General features: G+C 41.4%; 1 protein-coding gene across 3 annotated transcripts in view; it reads right to left on the reverse strand.

Annotated features, from left to right (window-relative positions):
• SRBD1 (S1 RNA binding domain 1) overlaps nucleotides 1–24,132 on the reverse strand; it is a 593,419-nt gene that overhangs the window by 465,468 nt on the left and 103,819 nt on the right. For all 3 annotated transcript variants that reach the window (XM_029593347.1, XM_029593346.1, XM_029593348.1), the window contains one exon: nucleotides 6,010–6,106. In XM_029593347.1, coding sequence (XP_029449207.1) covers nucleotides 6,010–6,106 — 97 coding nt within the window. The remainder of the gene's footprint in view (nucleotides 1–6,009; nucleotides 6,107–24,132) is intronic.

Genomic DNA, 24,132 nt, shown 5'->3' on the forward strand with positions numbered 1-24,132 from the left:
AAAAATGGTAAGCAAACCCTAATAAGGAAAATAAGCAAAAGTATAAGCACTAGCAAGTCAAATGTAAAAGTAATTAAGCAGCATAAGAATTTGAAAAGAATCTTGCCATAGAAGTAAAAACAAGTAACAAAACTTTTTCAAGTACATTTAAAGCAAAAAAGCCTGTAAGGGGGTTAATTGGGCCGCTAGGGGGGTCAGGGTAGGACAAGGAATTAGAAAAACTAATTATTTGCCTCTGTCTTTAATGAGGAGGATGTCTGTGTCATACCTACAACAGAAACATTTTTTGATGGTGATGACTGAGTGACTAGATGGAATTGCTGTGAAACTGGAGGATGTAATAATTCAGATTGACAGACCCTAGAATAACAAATCAGAGGGACCAGGTGATATTCACCCTTGAGTTCTGAAAAAAACCCAAAACTGAAACTGCAGACCTATTTCTGGTGATTTGCAACCTATCATTTAAAACAACCTGGGCAACAGAAGATTGGAGGGTGGTGAATGTGACATCAATTTTTAAAAAGAGCTCCGGGGGATCCAAAAAAATTAAAGACCGGTGAACCTGACATCAGTGCCAGACAAAATGTTTGAAGCTATTCTTAAAACCAAAAATACTGACCACATATATAGACAAGGTCTAATGGGGGAGAATAAACATGGTTCTTGCAAAGGGAAGTCTTGCCTAACCAATTTACTAGATTTTTCTGAGGGTATAAATAAATGCACAGACAGATGAGCCAGTTCATATAGTGTGTATGGATTTTCAGAAGACATTTGACAAATCAAATTAATAATAAAAATAAAGTCCCTCACGAGAGATTTCTCAGGAAATTGGGAGGCTATGGGATTAGAGGCAGTGTCCTATTGCAGATGGGTAACTGTATAAAAGACAAGAAACAAAGGGTAGAATTAAATGGTCAGTTTTCTAAATGGAGAAAGGTCCTTAGTAGAATGCCCCAGGGGTCTTTATCGAGACCTCTGCTATTTAGCATATTCATAAATGATCTGGAAAAAGGAACAATGAATGAGGTGATCAAATTTACAGACAGCACAAAATTGTTTCTGAGTCATTAAACAGCAATGGATTGTGAAGAACTGCAGAAGGACCTTGTGAGACTAGGAGACTGGGCTTCTAAATGGCAGATGCAATTTAATGTGGACAAGTGCAAAGTATTTATTTATTTATTTTATTTAAGAACTTTTAATATACCGATGTTCGTGAGACACATCACACCGGTTTACAATTTAACTCAGGAAAGGAGGAATTACAATGAACGAGGAGAGGGGAGTGGGAGCAGGCGAGAAAAGGGGAAGAGGGAGCGGCAAGGAGAAAGAGAGCAGGAGGGCAGAAATAAAAGAAGAAATGAACAGTGATGCACATAGGAAAATTAATCCCCGTAGGAAAAATAATCCCAACAACAGGTACATGATGCAAGCTCCCTGTTAGGAGTCACTACCCAGAAAAAGGACTTGGGAGTCCTTGTGGACAATACCATGAAATCTTTGGCTCAGTGTGTGGCAATGGTCAAAAAGACAAATAGTATAATTAGGAATTATTTGAAAAGGAACAGAGAACAAAACTAAGAATATCATAATGCTCTTGTATAAATCCATGGTGCAACTATATCTTCAGACACAGAAAAAGTATAGAGAAGGGCAATAAAAATGATAAAGGGAATGGTAAAGCTCCCTTTTGGAGAAAGGCTAAACAGATAGGACTCTTTAGATTGGAACATAGATGACAGAAGGGATATGATTGAAATTTACAAAATAATGAGTGGAGTGGAACAGGTAAATAGGGAATGGTTGGTTATTTTCCCCCTTCAAACACTAGGACTAGGGGACACCCCATGAATCTAGCAAATGGCAGATTTAAAACAAATCATAGGAAGTATTTTTTCACTCACCACACAGTCAAGCTATTGAATCTGTCGTAAGTGGATGTATCTGAAAGAACTAATGTACTTGAGTTCAAAAGATGATTAGACAAGTTTCTGAAGGGAATGTCCATAAACAGTCATTAGCCAGGTAGACATGGAAAAGCCACTGCTCATGTCTGGAAGTGAGATACAAGAAATAGATCAAATATTGGTGATCTGATGGGTACTTGTGACCCAGGCTGGTCACTGTTAAACAGAATGTTGAGCTCGCTTGTCCTTGGTGTGACCCAGCATGGCACTTATATTCTTATGTTCCAAATCAGCACAGCACTATAAGAGACTAGAAGGCAGTCCTCAAAAAAGGCAAGCTTTTTTTTTGTTTCTTCATAATGTTACTTCCTCTCTGTTGCTCTCCTAGTATAAAAGAAGCGTGTGCTATCAGTAGCTCCTGTTGCTGAACCCATCAGGGGAACAGTCACCAGGGACAGCCCAATATTTGATCTATCGGTGTGGGAACTCAGACCCCTACTGAGTCAGTTCTCAATGGGGAAGGGAGAATCAGTCCCACCAGGACCATCACCAAGAGCTCTCCCAAGACTAGGCCTTTGTGCCACCAAAAGCCTGAGCCTCAAACCTTCTCAGAAGTGGCCTACTCATAGTTGCAGCACTAGCCCACACATCTGAATCATATGCTGAAGACAGATATACTGAAGAGCTGAAGGCAGCACCAGACCCTTATAGGAGTGAAGTCAGTCAGAGGATGTGGTGATAGCTATTAGTGTAGCTGCATTTGAAAAAGTTCCTGGAGGAAAAGTCCATTAACCATTAAGATGGAGTTGCAGAAATCCATTTCTTATCCTTGGGATAAGCAGCATGGAATCTATCTATCCTTTGGGATCCTGCCAGGTACTTGTGATCTGGCTTAGCCACTTTTGGAAACAAGATACTGGCTTGATGGACCTTCTGTCTGACGCAGTATGGCAAATCTTAAGTACTTATGAGCTTTTTTTCTGTCTCCATTTGCTTACAGAGGAACATAACCCACTTCTTTGGACTGGTCTAACATGGATGATAAGGAATAAAAGATTGATCTTCAGCTGAACTGTAGTGGGAGAGGGAAGGAGGATTAGTAGGGGGTATAGTGAAGGAAGGGCACCTGCCCATCTTGGGAGAGTATAAGAAGCTGAAGGAACAGGAGCAGCATGGCAAGGTATAAACCAACTAAATGTCACTATATAGTATACTGGATCTAGGCTTTAAATAAAAATTATATGTGGGTACCTAAAATGGTATATCCATCAGAGAACCCTAAAATAGGGTAAGTAACATCACTAATGTTTTAAATGATTTAAAATATGCTTAATGTTGCAAGCTTTATTGCACAATGGCAAAGAATATCAAAACTATTCAAAAAATAATTCTAAAAATAAAATTGGCACAACAACACATACCAATTGCCCTAGTCAATCATTCCTCATTCACACTGCTTCTAAACTCTCTGTTGTGTTATGTACTTATAACATGTATAGATATCGACATAAAACATCGTCAAAATATATACAAAGGGCTTGTAATGAAACAATGACACTTGCAATAGAGCTGGACTTCAAGAAAGATACTTTGTGAATTGCAAATGAGTCACATGGAAGATAAAAAGGAGATACAGTTGAATCACAGTCCACAAGAAAGGATACTTTGTAATTGTTTCACAGGACTGATGTTCTAATGATGTTTCTATACAGGCATTAATACCAATATTGTGTAAAACATTTAATTTCTCTAGTAGAATCAACAATAAGAACAAATCATCTTCAATATATACAGTCCATGGTATCAACGAAAATAGTTATGAACAATATCTTCCCCTGAGGAAGCCTGGACGGCGAAACAGAGGCCTTTGTAGGGACAGAGAGAATAGAATACATGATATAGCAGTAGTAGAACATAGACTACAGAAACATCATTGGAACAACAGTCCTGGGAAAATTACAAAGTATCTGTTCTTGTGGTCTGTGATTCAACTGTATCCCCGTTTTAATGAAGGTGTCTTCCATGTGACTCATTTGCAATTCACAAAGTATCTTTCTTGAAGTCCAGCTCTATTTGCAAGTGTGTCATTGTTTCATTAAAAGCACTTTGTATATATTTTGATGTTTTATTTCGATATCTATACATGTTATAAATGCATAACACTACAGAGAGTTTAGAAGCAGTGTGAATGAGGAATGATTGACTAGGGCAATTGATAAATGTGTGTGTTATTGGGCCAGTTTTATTTTTTGCACTATTTTTTGAATAGTGCTGATATTCTTTGCCACTGTATAATAAAGCTGGCAACATTAAGCATCTTTCAAATCATTTAGAAAGGAATAAACCAAGATACCTCAGATCAATGAACTGTGACCAGTAGACTACATTAACCAGATTCTCTGAGTACAGAGTCCCTGAAAGCAGGGTGATCAGAGAATCTAAGCTCACCAAGCATACAACTGAGATAAGTTGAGAGGTGCAGGAGTTGACAGAGGCAGGTGATCAAGGCGGGGGCTGAATAATCAACTTTCCCCAGAGTAGAGAGAGGCAGCACTTGCGGAAATGGAGGTAGACATCTCAAAGCCAACAGATGGTTTGGACATGGAAATAGACAGAGGATGACTACAGTGACTGTGTAATCTTGCATTTGTTTCAGTGGGGGAGGAGGTGTGATAGAGCGAAGTTTTGCTAAAGTATTTATTCTGAACTTTATTGCCAAATAGCAATTTGCTACAGTGTTCGTTTATTGCTAAGAACCTTTCCAAGGACTCTTAAATCCTTTGACTGATCCAGCAGAAGGGAACTAGAAAGGGCAAATTGGCCTTTTGGCAGGGAGAATCCAATGGCAGAGGCTACTCCTGTGACCTCATCATGGGGGGAGACTTCCACAGGGGTAACTTAAAGGAAAACCAAAGGGAGAAAGAGAAGTTAAACTCAGTTATTTTGGTTATTCACAAGTTATACATGATTATCATAATCTTTTGGTACTTGACTGTATTTGATCATTGTAGGTTGTGTATATGTTCCTTTCTCAAATATTTATTTATTTATTTAGTGATTTTTATATACCGCGGCACGTAAAAATATACATCACCTCGGTTTACAGTAAATAAATTAGCAACAGGCTTTACATACATTTTGTATTAAATTTACATATATTTTGTATATATATTTTTTGTATATATATATAAATTTATTTATTTTTGGTATATACATATAAATTTATATGTAAATTTAATATGTATATTTTTTGTATATACATATTAAATTTACATATATTTTGTGTATATATATATATATATATAAATTTACATATATTTACATATATTTTGTATTAAAAAATACAAAATACATTTAAAAATTATACTGACAACAGATAAAACTTACAAGGCCTATTTAGTCTGTCCATTTTCCTTTCCTGTTGCAATACCACAGACCTTACTTAATCTCTGGCTTTACATTCACTTCATCACAACTAAGGATGCTCTGAACTTAGCTCATGCTTTGTTGAATTCTGATACTGCATTTCCCTCTATTACCTCCACTGACAGTCTTTCCAATGCACTTACCAACCTTTCTGTGAAGAAACATTTTTTTACACTTTTCACTTTACATCTTTAGCCTCATATCAGAAACCCTTGTTTCAGGCTTATATCAGAAGCCCTTGTTTTAGCCCACTATGCTAATTCATTATTAGCAAATACAGAGAAGGAATAGACATCCACAGTAAACAATCTGAATAGTTGTTCCATAATTTTTCCCCAACAACAGCCACAGAGAAAAATTAATAGACTGCCTGCAAATTTAACAAAATATCTCAGCAGTTTATTTCTTGCTAATATTCTTCCACAAATTAAACAAACTAAATGTTTTCTATCCATTTGTTCCCATTGTGCATTCCTATGAAGTCTTTTTAAAAATATTTTTTTTGGTCCTTAAATATGTGAAGAAGTTGATAAAGTAAAAGAAAAAGCAAAAATTAGAGCCATAATTTAGGAAATCAAGGAAAATAAAATAAAATGCAGTACCTAATAAACAGAACAATCTTAAGCGGAATCATTAAAAAAGAAAAATTAAAGCGAGAAAGAGTGCTTACTGGTTTCTGATATATTCCAGTGTTTCTTTATCTTTGGCAATCATATCTGCTAAGATGTGTTGCACTCCAGTCTGTACATCAGCCAAGGTTGACAGTCCTTTGAAAAGAGCAAAGCATGTTATATATGAAATGCAAAATTTCAAAAGAAAATGTTGATTGCCTGAGAGTCCCTACCTAAAAGAGAATATTTTCAAATTCTGCAAAGAAATAACTGAGGGCCCTGGTCACTAAGGAAATTTGTTATGACAGGTAATATATAAGAAAAAAGCAAGTTTGCATACTGTAAACGGTGTTTTCCATAGATAGCAGATGAATTAGCCATGCTGTCTGGGTTCATCCTCCGTGCCACTACGTGGCGGAGCTCTCTAAGATTACCAAAGTCTTTCAGTGAGGTGCTCCCTCTTGTATCTTCCTGCATTCACCTGTGGCTCCTCAGTCCATATCAAAGCTCAATTAGTTTGCTATGTCGGAACCTTCTGGGGAGGCGGGCAGGTTAGCATGGCTAACTCATCTGCTATCTACGGAAAACACAGTTTACGGTAAGCGAACTTGCTTTTTTCACGTAGATAAGCAGCTGAATTAGCCATGCTGTCTGGGAGTCCCCAGCTGACATATTGAGCTTATTGTTATTAGTAAAATGTTTGCTTGGTTTTTTTGTTCAATATGGTGACGTAGAGGCGGACAGTTCTTATGAAGGTGTTTTATCTGTTGAGTAGTTGCCTTTCTGCAGAATAATCCGCCCCATGCGTGCATCATCAGCAGCTTGTTTGTCCAAACAGTAATGGGATATGAAGGTATGTAGTGATAACCACATGGCTGCCTTACAGATGTCTATGAGAGGCACATCATGGAGGTGGGCATCTGAAGGAGCCATTGCACGAACCTGGTGTGCCTTAGGTGTCGCTGATAGTTGCGCCGTACGCTTTTGATAGCAGAATTGTATACAGTTAGATATCCAGGAGGATAATGTTCTTTTTGATACTGGATGTCCTGGCGCATTTGGATTGAAGGAGAGGAAGAGTTGTGAGGCTCTGTTGGTAGAATGGGTGCATTTTTTGTAATAGGCAAGCACACGTTTACAATCTAGGGTGTGAAGCTTTCGATCACAGTCACTGGAGTGAGGCTTTGGATGGAAAGTGGGTAAAGTGATGGTTTGGTTAATGTGAAAAACCGAAACCACCTTCAGCAGAAAACTGGGGTAGGTACGTATTGTAACTTTGTCATGGTAAAATTGTAGATAAGGAGGGTAGTGAACCAAGGCTTGTAGTTCACTGACATGCCATGCTGATGTGAGGGCAGTCAAGAAGAGTACTTTCCAAGAGAGGTATCGTGTCCAGTGGTTCTAGGACTATGTTGATATCCCATGGCACTGGCGGTTTCCTTGTTGGGGGATGTAAGCGCAAGACTCCTTTCATGAACCTAGATATGAGAGAATGATGTTATGGGTTCCCCACTGAGGGGATTATGATAAGCTGCTATGGCGCATAAATGTACTCTGAGTGAGGCAGTGGCTAGGCCTTCGCTGTAGAGTAGATTGAGGTAGGCTAGAATTCGTTCTGGTGGGCAGGTGAGTGGATCCATACTATCAGTTGAGCATCAGGCTGCATAACGTGACCACTTCCGTTGGTAGTAGAATCTAGTCAATGGTTTTCTGGAGGAGACTAGTATGTCCTGAAGAGGAGGACTGATGTTCAAGTTTTTGAAAACGAGCCTTTCACTCTCCATGCTGTGAGGTGTAGTGATGAATGAACTGGATGAAGTAGTGATCCGTTCTCCCGGGTAAGTAGCTGAGGGCTGTTGCCTAGGGGAATTGGATTGTATATTGATAGTTGTGTATCAGTTAACTATACTATGGTTGTCTTGGCCATACTAGCGCATGAGAATCTAATCTGCCTTGTCCTCGATGCATCTCTGGACTGTGCGAGAGACGAGTGGTATCAGAGGAAAAGCGTACAGAAGACCCCAAGCCCAGTTTATGAGGAACACATCCTGAGCTAGTCGATGTGGGCTTGGATACACTGAACAAAACTCCCTTACTTTCTTGTTGTGCTCTGTCACGAAAAGGTCAATGCAGGGAAGACCCCAAGTGGAGAAAATGTGATGTGCTACTTCCTGATGTAGTTCCCATTCGTGGGAGTGAAATATCTGCTCAGTTTTTCTACTCTGGAATTGCTGATTCCATCATGGACCATAGCCCCCGAGTTTGAAGGTTGTCTAGGTGAGCCCCCCATCCCTTGGGAGAGGCATCTGTGGTGAGTATTATTTGATGTTGAGGGGGTCGTAGAGGTGATCCTATCGTTAATGTTGATGGGAGTAGCCACCATTGCAGGTCTTTTTTCATGCTGATAGTTAGGGCGATGGGAGTCGTCAGTGGATGAAGGAACTGGGTCCATTGATTCTTCAGACCCCATTGTAAGCGACGCAATGTGTAGTCGTGTATGAGGGACTACATAAATAGATGCTGCCATGTATCCCAGGATAGTCAGGATTTGGCGGGCCAGAACAGCTATACTGTTTAGTAGGACTGAAGACAGTGTGGAGAGAGCTAGTGCTTGCAGGCGTGGCAGGAATGCCTTGTCTTGAATGGTGTTGATATAGGCCCCAATGAACTGTAAGGTTTGTGTTGGCTGTAGATTTGACTTCTCGTAATTGATTAGTAGACCCAGATTGTTTAGGCAAGAAATCGTGTAAATCAGATTGTCCCATAGGAGAGACTGGTTGGATTCTAGTAGAAGCCAATCGTCCAGATAAGGAAATATTTGAACCCCTTGTCAACAGAGGTGAGCCACCGCTACTGCTAGATATTTGGTGAAGACTCTGGGGGCAAATGGAAGAACTTTGTACTGGAAGTGTTTGCTGTCCATCTGAAAACAGAGGTAACACCAGGAGTTGGGATTCATTGGTATGTGGGCATATGCATCCTTCAAGTCCAGTGAGCACATCCAATCGTTGGGTTGAAGGAAGGGAAGAATGGACTTGAGGGAAGTCATTTTGAATTTCTCTTTGTGAAGGTACTTGTTGAGTGAGCGTAGGTCCTCCTGACTTCTTGGGAATAAGGAAGTATTGTGAATAGAAACCTTGATGAAGGTGGGAAGAAGTTAATTCCCGAATGCACTTTTGTTGGAGGAGTATTTTGATTTCCCGAAAGAGAGGTCCTCTATGTGCAGTTTGGTGTTTTTGAGGAAACAAGTGTGGGAGGGTCGGAAGGGATTTGAAATTGAGAGAGTAACCCTCCTTTATTATATTCAGGACCCATTGGTCGGATGTAATGTTGTCCCAGGTTGGGAGGAACCTGGACAGCCTACCCCCTCCAAAGATGTTTGAGCCGGTGGCAAGAATAGTTCTAAAAACCTTGCTGGGTCTTTGAGGGTTGAGGATCAGTTTGTTGACAGGACTGGCGAGGGGCTCTGGGGCGCTGTCACGGTCCTTGTTGCTGCTGTCTGGCAGGTTGAAATAGCGAAGGCATGTAAAAAGAGTAAGGCCTGTACGTTTTGGGATAGGTGGGTTTCCTGCAAGAAGAATACTGTTCCCTAGAGGATGAAGGCTGATGAGGAGAAGTCAGTGATAGTACTGCTGTGTCTTTTGTTCCTTAAGCTTTGTTACCATTTTGGTGAATTTATCTCCAAACAGATTGTCAGGACGGCATGGAAGATTGGCTAATTTGTCATGGACGTCGTCCCTAATGGCACTGGATCTAAGCCATGTGAGCTTCCTTGCTGCTATAGCATTCGCAGAGGTTTTTGAGGAAATCTCAAACCCCTCATAAACTGAGCGAGGAGGCGTCTGAGACCCAATTCCATATTGTGATATTCCGCAGGCAAGTTGGTCTCTGAGGATCCCCGCTGTAAATGAGGCTTTAGAGCCTGTAGATTTTCAAAAAGATATTGTACTATGAAAAATTGATGATTTTGGATCTTAGCATTTAGCATGCTGGATTGAAAAGCTTTCTTTGCGAAGTCATCTAGAGATCTTGCATCTTGAGCTGGTGGTGTGTTTGAGTGTAGCCGTGACTTCCTTGCTTTCTGCATCGCAGATTCAACTACTATAGAAGTATGTGGGAGTCCCTCATGCGGTATTTGAGGTCTATTTTCCTTGATGTCGGTGGAGTAGAGAGAGGGGTATCCCATGTCTTTTCCATCACTGCATTTAGCACCAAATGTTGTGGAAGTGCTATGGGCTCAATGGGATTGTCAAAATGTTTTAGGATCCCTAACATTTCTTGAAGGAGTATTTTCCTTGTTTCTATATTTAGCATTAAGCCTACCTTTTCCAAGAATTGAGAATAGGTAAGGTATTCTAGTGGAGAGGCGGATTCAGGCAGATCCTCAGCTGGGTCTGACAGATAGTCTGTTGATGAGTCTGTTGAGGAAGCTGTGTCTAGATGATCTTCCACTGGCGATGAAGGCCTTTGTGGTTGGTTCTTTGGAGCTGGACCCAGGATAGAGGGGTCTTCTGGAACCACTGGTATTATGGCTGGAATATGTAGTGGTGGCTGATTTGTCTGCTCCACTGTAAGAATTGTGATAATATTGTGGTGATTTGGGAAATAGCTTGTGAAGCTAACCCCGAAGTAGGAGTGAGCGTTGGGGCTTCTACAGGCAGTAGGGCGGCCATAAGTACATCTGTATTTGGGCCCCTGGGATGCATTACCATTTCTGGAGGTTGGACGACTTTTAGAGTAAGAGGGTCTTGGAGACCAGAGTATGTATGGCGTAGAGCAGAGCTTTCCAAAGTGTGTGTCGTGACACTTTAGTGTGTCGCCTGCAGTGTGCCGGTGTGTCACTCAAGCCTGGTGCACGTGACACAACAGCAAGTGGGAGCCAATGCGGCCGCTGGTGGACCTCATCCCACTGGCGGCTGAGCAGTGAAGAATCGCTGTGCTGTGTGCCAGAGACACACAGCAGGAAGATCGGCAGGGTCGTGGTGGAGCTCACGTCACCATGGCCCGAAGAAAAAGGTCACGTCTAAACGTGCAGGTGCTCCTTCTCCTTCCTGCCCACGTGGCACCGGAAGAAAAATGTTGCCGGAGCCGCACGGGCAGGAAAGAGGAGGAGCACCAGCCGCATGCAGAAGAGGAGCAGCATTGTTGCAGCGGGCTGAGAAGAGGAGGAGGCCCGGTAGCAGGGTCCCCACCGCGGATCGGCCTGAGAAGATCAGGGCCGCTGCAGAGCCATTCCTGCAGCAACCCGTGAAGAGGAGGCCCAGAGGTAAGAGAGAGGCTGAGGGCCTGTAGAGTGTGTGTAATAGATGAGTTGAGAGATTGTGTGTCTGTGTGTGTATGAGATGAGTTGAGAGTGTGTGTGTGGGAGTGAGGACCTGAATGTTTGCAGAGACAGCATGTGATAGCCTGTGTGTGTGTGAGAGAGACAGCATGTGACAGTGAGAGCCTGTGTGTATGAATGATTGTATGAGAGAGAGCATGTGACAGTGAGAGCCTGTGCTTGAGCAAGACAGCATATGGGAGTAAGAGAGAGCCTAGGTGTGTGAGAGTCAGACAGCATGTGCAAGAGAGAGACTGTGTATGAATGATTGTATGAGAGAGAGCATGTGAGGCTGAGAGCCTGTGTGTGTGTGTGTGTGTGTGTGTGTGTGAGAGAGAGAAAGCATGTGAGAATGAGAACCTGACTATGTTTGAGGGAAGAAGATAGATGGAGAGAAAAGAAATAGAAAAAAACACAATATGAAAGGAATTGGCAAAAAACTAAGAAAGGGGAGGTGGAACAAAAAAGCCTGTGACCAACAGATTAGAAAACTAAGAGCAGACAGCAAAGGTAAAAAAAAAAATTACTTTTTACTGATTGGCACATGTAATCTTTGGTAATGTGCATGAGTAGCACTTTCTCTATGCGGATCTCACAATGTACAAGAGCAACATGGAGGAAGTGGAAACCCATGGGGTCTGCACAGAGGAGGCAGCAGAATGGGCTTCAGTGCCAATAGCAGCAATCAGCGCCTCCCCAATAGCCATGCGGCATCAGTGACAGTGGCAGCAGAAGAATGAGAGAGTCTCCGAGGTTGCTGGCAAAAGAAAGAGAGGGGGTCTGCCTTTAGTGTGTGCATGTGTATGAATGGGAGTCTGCCTGGGGGTATATGTGTGAATGCATGGATGCCTGCCTGAGGGTGTGTCTGTGTATGAGAATGTATGGGTGTCTTCCTGGGGTTTGTATGTGTGAGAATAGGTGCCTGCCTGTGTGTGGTGTATGTGTGTGTGTGTGAGAATGAATTGGTGCCTGCCTGAGGGTCTGTGTGTGTGAGAATAAATGTGTGCATGCCTGGGGGATGGTGAGGGAGTGGTGTGAAAATGAATGAGAGCCTGCCTGGGGGTCAGTTTCAGTGTGTGAGAATGACTGGGAGCTTGCCTGGGTGTGTGTGTTTGTGTGAGAATGATTGGGAACTTGCCTGGGTGTGTGTGTTTGTGTGTATGTGAGGGAGCCAGAGAGAGTGAGAGCATGATATGTATGAGAAAATTCAGGGAAGTAAGAGTTTGTGTGGGGGATGTGTGTGTGGCGGGGGAGAGAGTGTGTCAATGTCGGTGAGAGCGAGAGGTTATGGTGGGTATAAGAGCATGAATGTGTATGTATGTGACAGTGTATGTGTAAAAGAGAATGGACATGTGAGATTGTGAGAGAGAGAGAGGATAACCTCCTAATCCTTGGCAATATCAGGGTGACTGGAAATCAAGAACTACCATGTATGGACAGCAGGGGCTTTTTAAAATCCTTATTAGTTTTAATTATTGGGTGTTATTTGATATATGTGCTGTTTTGAAACATTTTATTGGTGTTTGGGAAATTGTAAAAAAATGTAAATGATTTTAATTAATAGAAATTCTATTTCTTAGTAGTTTTAAAATATTATTTTATTAGTATGGTTTTTACTATGATAACTGATGCTTTATGTTGCTTGATTTTATTTGTTTTATGAGGAATGGTGGTTCTGTTTTTCCATTTTTAATACACAGAGTCTGGCTTCTTGGGGTTTCCATTTCAGTTTTTGTCTAATTTGTGCTCCTTTATTTTGTATTCTGTATTTGGTGAGGGTCTGTCTCTGCTCTGTGTGGGTGACCATGATGAGAGATTCTGCTAGCATAGGGATCTATAGCAATCTGGTTTGTTTTGTTTCCTCAGTAGGTGGTGTATTGGTATTCTAGGACCCAGTGTAATATTTACCCTTGCTTTTTCACAGTTAGAGTTATTGTTGTTTGAGTCCTTGGTGTTATTACTGTTATGTTACAATGGGATTGCAGTATAGATTTTGAGTGTCTTTTTTGCAAGGTTTTGTGTTAGTTCATAATGTGCCTGGCAGTGGAAGGTGTTTTTGCTGCTGCTACTGTGAGGTGACACCAGAATTTGAAAATATCTTTTAGTATGATGAGCTGTAAGGGGAAACATCCAAGCTCCATCGTTTGGGGGAATTTCAGTGGATGCACAGAGTTACAGAACTGGAGGTGCAGGATTATATTGACATTCTGTCCCTTCCTATAAATTCCAGACTTCACTCTCATAGCCATATAGAATTAGTTGAATAAGACTATCAAATAATTATATAGTGTGAAACTGGCCAGCTTTTTAAAATTACGCAGAAGACCCTTTGGACTTTTTTTTTATTAACACCAAATATTCAAAAGCTGTGTTCATCCCATCAAGCTCATATATCTCATTAAAGAGGTAAATTGAATAACACAATAACTTTGTTTTATTATTGTTACTCATAAATTATAACAATAACATTAATCTTGGAATATTACATATTTTTAATATTAAAAAAAAGGTTTTCACAAGATAGGTTGTGTCGTGAAACATTTTATTATGTATATATTTAAGGAAACATACATAAATTGTTGAAATACATTTCGTTCGTTTAACCTTTAACCTCTGGTTTGCTAGTAGACTGAATTACTGTGTCCCGAAATTATGTTTGTCTAAAAAGTGTGTCACCAACATGAAAAGTTTGGAAAGCTCTGGCGTAGAGAGACTGTAGAAAGCCCGGAAAGCACCTCTGAGGAAGATGACGTGCTGCCTGAGAACCTTGGCGGAGAGATATCCTGGTCAGAATATACTACTAGTAGAGGTGATGGATCTCTAGGCCTCTTATGACCTGTTGTATGCTTTTTAGGCTTCAGCAGAGTTGGTAGTGTCGGGGTAATAAGATGTGCACAGATGAGTGCCAATGGCATCAGCGGTGCATCAGCAGGATGTGGATGAGACGCTTTCTCTTTGTTTCGGTGCGCCGATGCGTCGTCTCTCTGGAGGTGCATCGATGCTTCGTATGAGAGCCGGAACAATGGGCCTCGATGCATCAGTGAGTCAGTGGCATCAACGCAGCATGCGGCCGCAGTGCTACCAACGCATCCCCCACGCCCTGCATCAATTTTTGTCGCGGCATCAGCGGTAGGTGTTTTAACCCGGGGGGGGGGGGGGGGGGGTCAACAGAAGAAGCCTGTCGATGAGAGGGGGGACTTCTTTCTTCTCTTTGGGCCTGGAGATGATCTTGTTGAGGCTTCAGAAGGGGCATAAGAGCCCAATGGTCCTGCTTTTAACTGCTGAATCCTGGCAGCTTGCTGGCACTGCACTCTTGGGGACATACAACCGCAGTCCCCAGAGTTTGCCTAGTCATGATCAGGACCCTAGGCAGAGAGAAGATTTGCAGGCATCAGTGACAGACAATCTTGCCATAGGCACAGAATTTAAATCCTGGTCGAGGCATCCTGATTGGAATGGCCTTTTCCTGTGGTTTTTGATGGTGTTTTATTTATTCTTTTTTTTATTTTATTTTTTTTACTTCACAACTAAGTCTCAGGAGAGAAGAGCGCCGCGTGCGATCAGTTGCGCGGAAAAAAACAGACTGAGGAACCTCAGGCGAACGCGGGAAATACAAGAGGGAGCACCTCACTAAAAGACTTTGGTAATCTTAGAGAGCTCCGCCACCTAGTGGCACGGAGGACGTACCCAGACAGCATGGCTAATTCAGCTGCTTATCTACGTGAAAACAACTGCTAGCAGGCAGAGTTTGTATTTTTATGGGGTATTTTTTGGTCATCAGTCTTCAGTTCATGCAGAAATCCTAGCAAATTAAATTGATGTTATTTTACTTAGAAAACAGATTTTCAGTTAGAACTATATTCATTTTGTTATTGGGTTGTGTTACTACTTCACTTTTCATGCAATATTTGAAACCTAAAACTGTACTAGATAGATAAAATGGGGGAAAAAGCAAAGTCAAGCTTGTATTCTGATAGGGAAAGGGAAGGAAGACAGCTGCTGTTATTCTAGAAAGTCAGTCCAGCAGAAGATGCAGCATTAGGCGTTTCAGGATTGTGACACTCCTTGTGACTGTAGCCAGTCACTTTACTCTCTACTGCCTCAATTACAAACTTCAATCGTAAGCCTTCTGGGAACAGGGAAATACCTACACTACATGAATGTCTTGTCTTGAGCTACCAACGAAAAGGTAGCAGCTAAATCTAAATAAGTACAAACATGCCATACAGGATGGTAGAGGTATACAAAAGGGAAAAGCAAGGATGAAAAGAAATGAAAAAATAAAACTGAGGAAAATCAACTAAAAATGTGAAAATGGATGAGGCAACTGTCCTATATAGGTCAATTACATACTCTCATAATAAAACTATCCAATTTCTCAAATCCATAGTACCTAAATAAACTCCAATAGAATGATTCCCACAAAAATTATTGTTATGAAACCTATTGTAGGAATAGACTTTACCTTCTCCTACACTTATTGACTGTGAACCATGCCTCAATTAGAATTCAAGATGTGTTTTTTTTTCCTTTAATCACTTATAATTGTTAATGTTTTATACTGTAAACCGTTGTGATCTAGTGATTCTCACTTGGAACAACGGTATATAAAACCTCTAAATAAATAAGTTTCAAGTTTGCCCCCCTGCTCTACCGACTGACTGCGGAAATACCGCAGACACAATATTCCCAGCTACAAGAGGAGAGACAGACAGGAAACACAGCTGCAGGTACTATCATAGAATGACATATCATAGAATGGCTATCATAGAAGGACTCAAACAAGATCTCAGATGTAAGGAACACAGGTGGCGTAAAAACCCATCCACAGATACTCTTCTGTCCTATAAATCCTGCCTCAATGCGTACAGAAACAGCATCAATAGAACCAAGAAAGAATTCCTCTCGAAAAAGATCCATCACTTTATCTTCGATTCTAGAGCTCTATTTTCCTATGTATCAGCCCTTACAAAACCTATTACAGCCCTAATACCAGATGCACAAGCCTCAAACAAAGCCAATGAACTGGCGAACTACTTTGAGAATAAAATAGACACCCTCATTGCACCTCTTAAGGGGCCTTCTCCTCAACCAAACTCCTCATCCACCACCAGCCCCCAACACTCACACACAACCTCTCAGCAATGTAACACAAACTCAGCGTCACTTGCCACCCTCGAGTTGATGTCTGCTCTAGAAATAGAAAACATACTCAAGAAGATGAAGCCATCTTCTCACCCATCAGATCACATTCCTTCCAATCTGCTGTTCTCCATTCCTAACATCATCTCCAAACCCATTGCGGACATCATAAACTGCTCTCTATCTCAAGGCCAAGTCCCGGACCAATTCAAACTGGCAATTCTCAAACCTCTCCTTAAAAAACCCAACTTACCACCCACTGACCCAGCCAATTTTAGACCCATTGCTAACCTCCCAATGATCGCTAAAATCATGGAGAAGGTCGTAAACAGACAACTATCTGAATTCTTGGAAGAAAACAACATCCTCACCTCAAACCAATTCGGATTCCGAAAATCATTGAACACCAAATCACTATTAACTTCCCTCTCTGACTCCATTCTCATTAATCAGGAAAAAGGTCAACCATTCCTTCTCGCACTACTAGATCTCTCCTCAGCGTTTGATACGGTCAACCATTCGTGCCTCATCCAGCGCCTTGCAGACATCGGCATAACAGGAGTGGCGCTCAACTGGTTCAGATCCTTCCTTGAAAACAGGCACTACAAGGTCAAGATTAATAACAAAGAGTCACACCCTATCAGATCAAAGCATGGAGTACCACAAGGATCATCCCTTTCACCGACACTATTCAACATTTATCTCCTCCCTCTCTGCCATCTACTATCCAGCCTCAAGCTAACACACTTCCTATATGCGGATGACATTCAGATCCTTATCCCGATAGCTGAATCCCTCCACAAAACATGGTCCTACTGGAACAGCTGCCTCACAGAAATCAACTACTTGCTCTGCAGCCTCAACCTTGTACTAAACACCAGCAAAACAGAAATCCTAATAATAGCTCCAGATAGTGGCACCCTGCTCAACCAGCCGATCTCTTCCCAACTCTCCCTCACACCGATCAACCACTCACCGCAAGTAAGAGACCTCGGGGTGATCCTAGACAACCAACTCAACTTCAGCAAGTTTATAAACAACACCACCAGAGAATGCTTCTTCAAATTACAGGTATTAAAAAAATTAAAACCACTCCTACACTTCCGAGATTTCCGACTGGTCCTACAAGCTATTATCCTCCCTAAACTGGATTACTGCAACTCTCTCCTCCTGGGCCTGCCCGCCTGCGCCATCAAACCACTTCAGATGGCCCAGAATGCGACGGCTAGAATCCTCATCAACACCAAAAAGAGAGAACACATTACCCCTATCCTTCAAAACCTTCACTGGCTGCCTATAAAATTCAGGATACTTTTTAAAGCTCTCATGATGATTCACAAGGCGCTACATAACATCTCTCCCCTCAACCTATCTTTTCAACTACAACAGCACACCTCAAAGAGACCGATCAGAAGTGCATACCAGAACATGCTGCACACCCACCCGACCACAACTTCACTGAGGAAACGAGCTTTGTCCACAGCGGGACCCCTCCTTTGGAACAAGCTTCCGCCAGATCTCCGCCAAGAACCTTGCATAGCAACTTTCAAAAAGAAGCTAAAGGCCTGGCTATTCACCCAAGCCTTCCCTGAGAGCTAAAACTGGAGGAAGAGACAGTCAGTATCCACATCACTTTCACCACTTTACATATACTTTTCAACTGTGTTCCTGTAACACCTGTTCATCCCTGGAGAGTTAAAACGATGAAGAGACAGTCGTTATCTACATCACTTTACATACTCTTTCTGATTGTGTACCCAGTATCACCTACTCAAACCCGGAATGTACATAGTTTTTTTGCACCCTGCCCCAGTTTACCTTGTTCATGAATGTTCTCCCTTAAGTTCTATGTCAACATGTTATAATGTATTCCGCCCCTGAGGCGACAGTTCAGTTCCATGTAAACCGGTGCGATACGTATTGTATACAGGAACATCAGTATAGAAAAAATCAAAATAAATAAAATAAATAAATAAATATGATAGCCAAGTACTCAAGCACAAAACCTTGAAGTTCATTTGGCATCACGAGTTTATGCCTGAACTTGAAGCAGGCTATAAAAGCATGCCTCAATTCAAGGATCTTGTACCATGAGCCATAAACTGTCACTACCACATGTCAGAATCATGGAATGAGAGAAAACATAACAGGGAGAAAAAAGGCTGGGGAGCTGATGGCACATTATGGCTCAGTAGTACTTTGGTCTCAAGATCCCCAGTTACCAATTTAAGGCAAACAAGCTATGCTAGCACAGTTCCCAATGAATTTATGGAACAGCTCATTGTCCGATGCATATGATCTTTTAGCGCCTAAGCCAAGGGTTTCTAAATTATGTAGTTTTAACTCTGCCCCATGGTTCATTTACGATTTTAGGGTTCAAAGATAAGCACTCAGAGAAGCTGAGAGGCAATGGGGAAAGTCTAGGCCTTTTGTGTTAAAAGGACAGAGTTCCTTGTGTTGCCTTCATGAGTTATTTGTGACTATATATGGGCTGGTTAATAAGACCACAATCCATGTAATATAAACTGTGAGCAGATTTCAGATTGCTTTGAAGAAAAGGTTAATAACCTGCAGTTTCTGTTATCCGGTCATAATGTACTTTCTGCTACTGCCCTATCACCCACTTAAGCAGTAGAAAATAGACCTCTTTTAAAGTTCTATCCAATAAGGAGTTTAAGGAGATAATTGGGAAAATAAAAAATGCTCACCGTCGTTTAGATCCCTGTCCTTTTTACTTAGAAAAAGGCCTCAAAGATGTCTCCTATGACATTATGCAGGCATTCATTACTAGTTCTTTGTTAGAGTACACAGCTCCTAAACAGTTAGCTACTGTCAGGCCTACATTAAAGAATCAAAGCCTTCTGGCAAAGCAATTATTCTCTAGGCTCTTCTAAGAGCTGGTTCTAGTACTACATATTGGCCAAAGTCAGGGTGTATTTAGATCCAGTCTGCTTGCAACTGGGGTGTACGGCATGGGATTTTCCACATTTTCAAGTCTTGTATGATATCACAGACCAGCAGAGCTGTTGGCATAAATTTGGGGGAGATTAAAGAACTTGTGCGAAGATCACATTGGTGGTTTAGGTGAGGGAATTGCTGGAGTTCTTGTAGACCTCACTTTCAAAACATGCAGAAGGATACTGGTCTAATAGGACATTTCATCCCTGTCATTCCACTCTGTAAAACAGGTGGCCCTGCGTGCAAAAAGAGAGGTTGCCTCGATGAAAGCAGCTAGATTGTCCTGTTCCTTTGAGGTGCTTGGGGTGGCGAAAGGATTGCCCCTTGGAGTATGTAAAAACATGTAGAAGGAATAATGTAAGACTGCCTGCCTTGTTATTGGGTTCTCAATTAAGCAATCGCCAGCTCTGAAACAAGATCCATGGACTGACGTGGCATGTGGAGAGGCGTTTGTGAAGATATACCTTCTTCTGAGAATAAAAATGGTACATCCCCGTGGGACAGTCTCATGAGACTCTAAGAAGCTGCTTTACTAGATATACCCACAGAAACAGGGTAACATGGGGCAGATGAAAACCAGGACTTCTAACTGTAGACTTGGTCGCTGTCCCTGACCTTCCTCCACCAGCCAAACCTGCTCTGGGTAAGGGAAAAATAGACTAAGATTACCAGCTAAAGAGCACTTAATAGTGTTGTTGTCATGCCAGATTCAAGAGTGCTTGCAGTCCCTTCTAGTGGGACTACATTTCTATAGAGCCTGACTTTACTTGTGCTGACAGCACCAGGGTACTCATGTTGATGGCATCTGTTTTGATTTGCATTGGTGTTGATGGCATTTGTTTTGATGTGCACTGGTAGTGCCAGAATAGGCCTTGTGTCAGCAACACAAGAAGAGACCTTGCGCCAATGGCGCTGGACCTGGCCCTGCAAAGACAGCTGGACTTGGTCAACTGCAGACTTTGCTTTGTCTCTCACCACACTGGGGCACGCACATTGATAAAGCCGGATGCTTCAACTGTTCCAAGAGTTTCAGAGCTGGAGGCCAGCGTTTCTTCTCAAAGCCCCCAGCAGGGAATAAGACTTAGGATAGCCACATGGCACCCTCAGGCTCCAGTGCCTTGTAGTAGTGCACCTGCTCAACACCCAGTGAAACACCAGAGAAGATAGGAAAGACAGAAAAAACATCTCTTCTCAGATTTTCACTCAATTTCAGAGATTTTACAATTTTCACTGTTTACAACGACCCACAACTGCACTTTTAGGTGTTACTTAGTCCTTTGGTTTCAAAAAGAAAAAGAAACAAAAGGAAAATATTTAAATCATTGCTTCTCTTACTATTGTTTTACATCTAACCTGCCAGTACTTATGCTCTAGTCTATTTTCTTCTTTTGCGTCTGCTTTCCATTTTTTGAAAGATACCCATTTGGCTTTAACTGCCTCTTTCACCTCACCATTAAATCATGCTAGAAATCATTTGGTCTTCCTTCAATCTTTTTTAATGCATAGAATACTTTTTATCTGGGCTTCCAAGATGATATTTTCAGACAATGTCAATGCCTCAAGCAAAGTTTTAACCTTTGCAACCCTTGGACGTGGGCTATTAGTATGGATCTCTAAAATAATTAGTGTATCATTATTAGAAGGGAGTTTTCCACCATCTCTAAATAGGCAGCAATTTGGCCTTTAAAATTTAAAAAAAAAAAAGACGTTAACTCTGGATCAAAACGTCCCTGAAAATTATGTTTCCATTATGTTTTTTGATCATTAATTGCAGGAGTAAAAGCAGAAGATTGTAGTGGGAAGAGTAGTCTAGAGTTAGAGCAGTGGGCCACGAACCAGGGTTCAAATTCCACTGCTGCTCCTTAAGACCTTGGGAAAGTCACTTTACCCTCCGTTACCTCAGGTACAAACAGTTTCTTTTTTTCTTTATTAATTTCATCAATTCAAGCAAGACAATACCTTACTTCAGAAAATCAAATGACTTATCAAAGAGAAGAAAATGAAACAGTTTACAAAGCAATTAGTCCTATTAATAATAAGTCATTTTCACAGAAGAAAAACAAATAGAGGAGGGGGCAAAATTAAGGGAGAGATATAGGAATCAAATATACAAAGAAATATGCTTAACGTGAGAGAGAAGGCTACACAATATCTTGGATCTAGGTAGACCCAGTTTCTCCAGGAAGAAAAGGCACTATACTCCTGGAATTACCAAAGGATTTGAGCTACTCTGGAAAAAAAGAAAACAAAACATTTGTTCGAGGAACTAATTATACATTTACAAGGATACCTTAGTTCAAAAGAAAACCCCAGTGAAGTGATCCGAGGCTGGAGAGCAAGGAAATTACGTCTTCGTTCTTGGGTAACAGGCAAAATCTGGGAAGATTTGAATATTCTGCCCATAAAAGAGAACAGAGATATTTTTAAAATATCTCTTCATCACCTCACTCAACTCCTGCTCGGAGATGAAAGAAACAAGCAGAGTTGAGCGTTCATAAACTTCTGCAGTGGAATCTTCCAGAAACTGTGTTAAATCTGTAATGGCTTCAGGACCTTGGTCTTGTGATGATCTTCTTTTATTCACATCAGATAATAAAAATGATTTATTAATAGAAGGAATTTTCCCTTCCTCAAACTGTAATATTTCTAGGAAATATTTCTTAAGAGTTCGGTAGGAATGTTCACCCACTACCTTGGGGAAATTCAAAAATCGGAGATTTACATGCAGAGTGTGATTGTCTAGATATTCCAGCCTTCGAGAGCAGTTATTAAAATCTTTAATCAATTTGACATTACAGGATTGAGTTTCAGAGGTAAGAGACTCCAAAGTCTTTATCTGTGATTGCAAATTCCTATATTTCTCTTCCCACTTCCCCTCCAAAGTGTCCACTTTTGTATCAAGGTCCTTTATCTTCGCCTAACAGGCTTGCAAGGAGCAGCCAAACCCGGCAGCCAGGTCCCATAGGGTTTCAAGGGTTACAACTACTGGCTTGGGAGGAAGATGAAAAATCTCATCTGAAGTTCCATAGCTGACCGGTTCAGGAACGTTTCTTGCCAGTTCTGCAGAAGATCTTCCGTGCACTACTTCAATCTCAACCTGAGAAGAGGTGGAAGGACATACAGCCACCTCGGAGATGTCCAAAACTGCCAGGAGAGACAAGGAAGGCAAAAAAGCCTGTGTCCAGACTCCACTCTGATCCCCCCTGCAGGTGCACGGGTCACATCATCACCCTGCACCGCGGTCAAAAGTGGAGTGTCAGCAATCATTAACGCCAGCGGTTATTGCAGCAGGGTATAATACCCCCTCAACTGCAGCCTGTCCAGAGGCAAAGTTGGTTATAAGTCGCTGACCGGAGGGAAGAGGAGAATCCAAGGGGTAAGTTCGAACCCTTCCCTTACGCTTAGAGGGCATCTGGAGAGGTAACAAGTATGAAGAAACACGGAGCGATCATGCGCATCTGGCTCACGCCGCCATCTTCACCCTTTGAGGCGGAGCTCTCCAGGTACAAACAGTTTCTAAGCCCTCTGGAGATAGGGTAATACCTACAGTAAGCCTCTATGAAATGCTGAAAAGTGGAATATAAATAATTGAAAAAAAAAATAGTTTGGATCCATTCCATTCCAGTTTTAGACCAGGTTTTAGTACAAAAACTAGCTCTTATATACGGGAAATACAACTTAGTTAGCAATATTAGATTTACATGTTGCTTTTGATACTGTGGATCAGTGGTTCACAACCTTTTTTCTCTTGGGACACACCTGGCAGATGATGCTTACAGGTGTGACACACTGAACACTTGCCCATCATAGGGCTAACTGTTAACATATACTCTGCATGCATAGGAACCCCCCCCCCCAAATCCCCAAACTATGGATGCAGAGCAGAACTAGGATATTTCAAATACAACTCACTATATAAAAAAGATATTCTGATTCAGGTGCTATCTCAGTAATAGAAACACAAAATCCCTTACTACCAGGTGCACTGGAAAATACAAAACTGAAAAGAAAAAAAAAACAAAACACCACTCAGTACATTTATTTATTTATTTTAGATTTTTATATTCTGCTTTTCACACTTTTTTCACCACTTCAAAGCAGATTACATTCAGGTACTGTAAAAGTATTTCCCTATCCCCAAAGGGCTTACAATATAAATTTGTACCTGAGGCAGTGGAGAGTAAAGTGATGTGCCCAAGATCACGAGAGCAGCAGAGGGACTTGAACCCTGATCTTCTGGTTTGTAGCCCACTGCTCCACTAGGTAACTCCTCCACTCCTCTCTAACCACTAGGCTACTCCTCCACATGCATAGCAAACCTTCCATACCACTGCAACACTAATTCCAAGATCTCAAACAGTAGTAGCCCTTTCTATGAAAAGGCAGCAGTGCAGCACCTATGCATGTCCTATTGAGAATGAGAAAACGCAACAAAGAAGATTGATACAAATCCCTACCTACTAATAAAATACCTCACCTCAATCAAACATACAGATCCAACTTTAACCAAATACAGAATAAAAGACCACAAATTACAAATGTGGAGACAAAACCTGGAATGGAAATCTCAAAAAGCCACTCTGTATGAAGTGCAAAACTGGAGAGCTAGAAACAGAAATACATATTTCGTCAGTTGTAAAAATGTTCATTTCCAGTTTGTAATCGTTGCTCTCTTTAAACCTATGACCCGAACACCGTTCCTAGTATAATAAGTTGTTCCAATGTTATTATATTGTACTATGTTGTTACCATGTAAACCGGA

This window comes from Rhinatrema bivittatum, chromosome 3 (genome assembly GCF_901001135.1).
Source record: "Rhinatrema bivittatum chromosome 3, aRhiBiv1.1, whole genome shotgun sequence".
Taxonomy (NCBI): Eukaryota; Metazoa; Chordata; class Amphibia; order Gymnophiona; family Rhinatrematidae; genus Rhinatrema; species Rhinatrema bivittatum.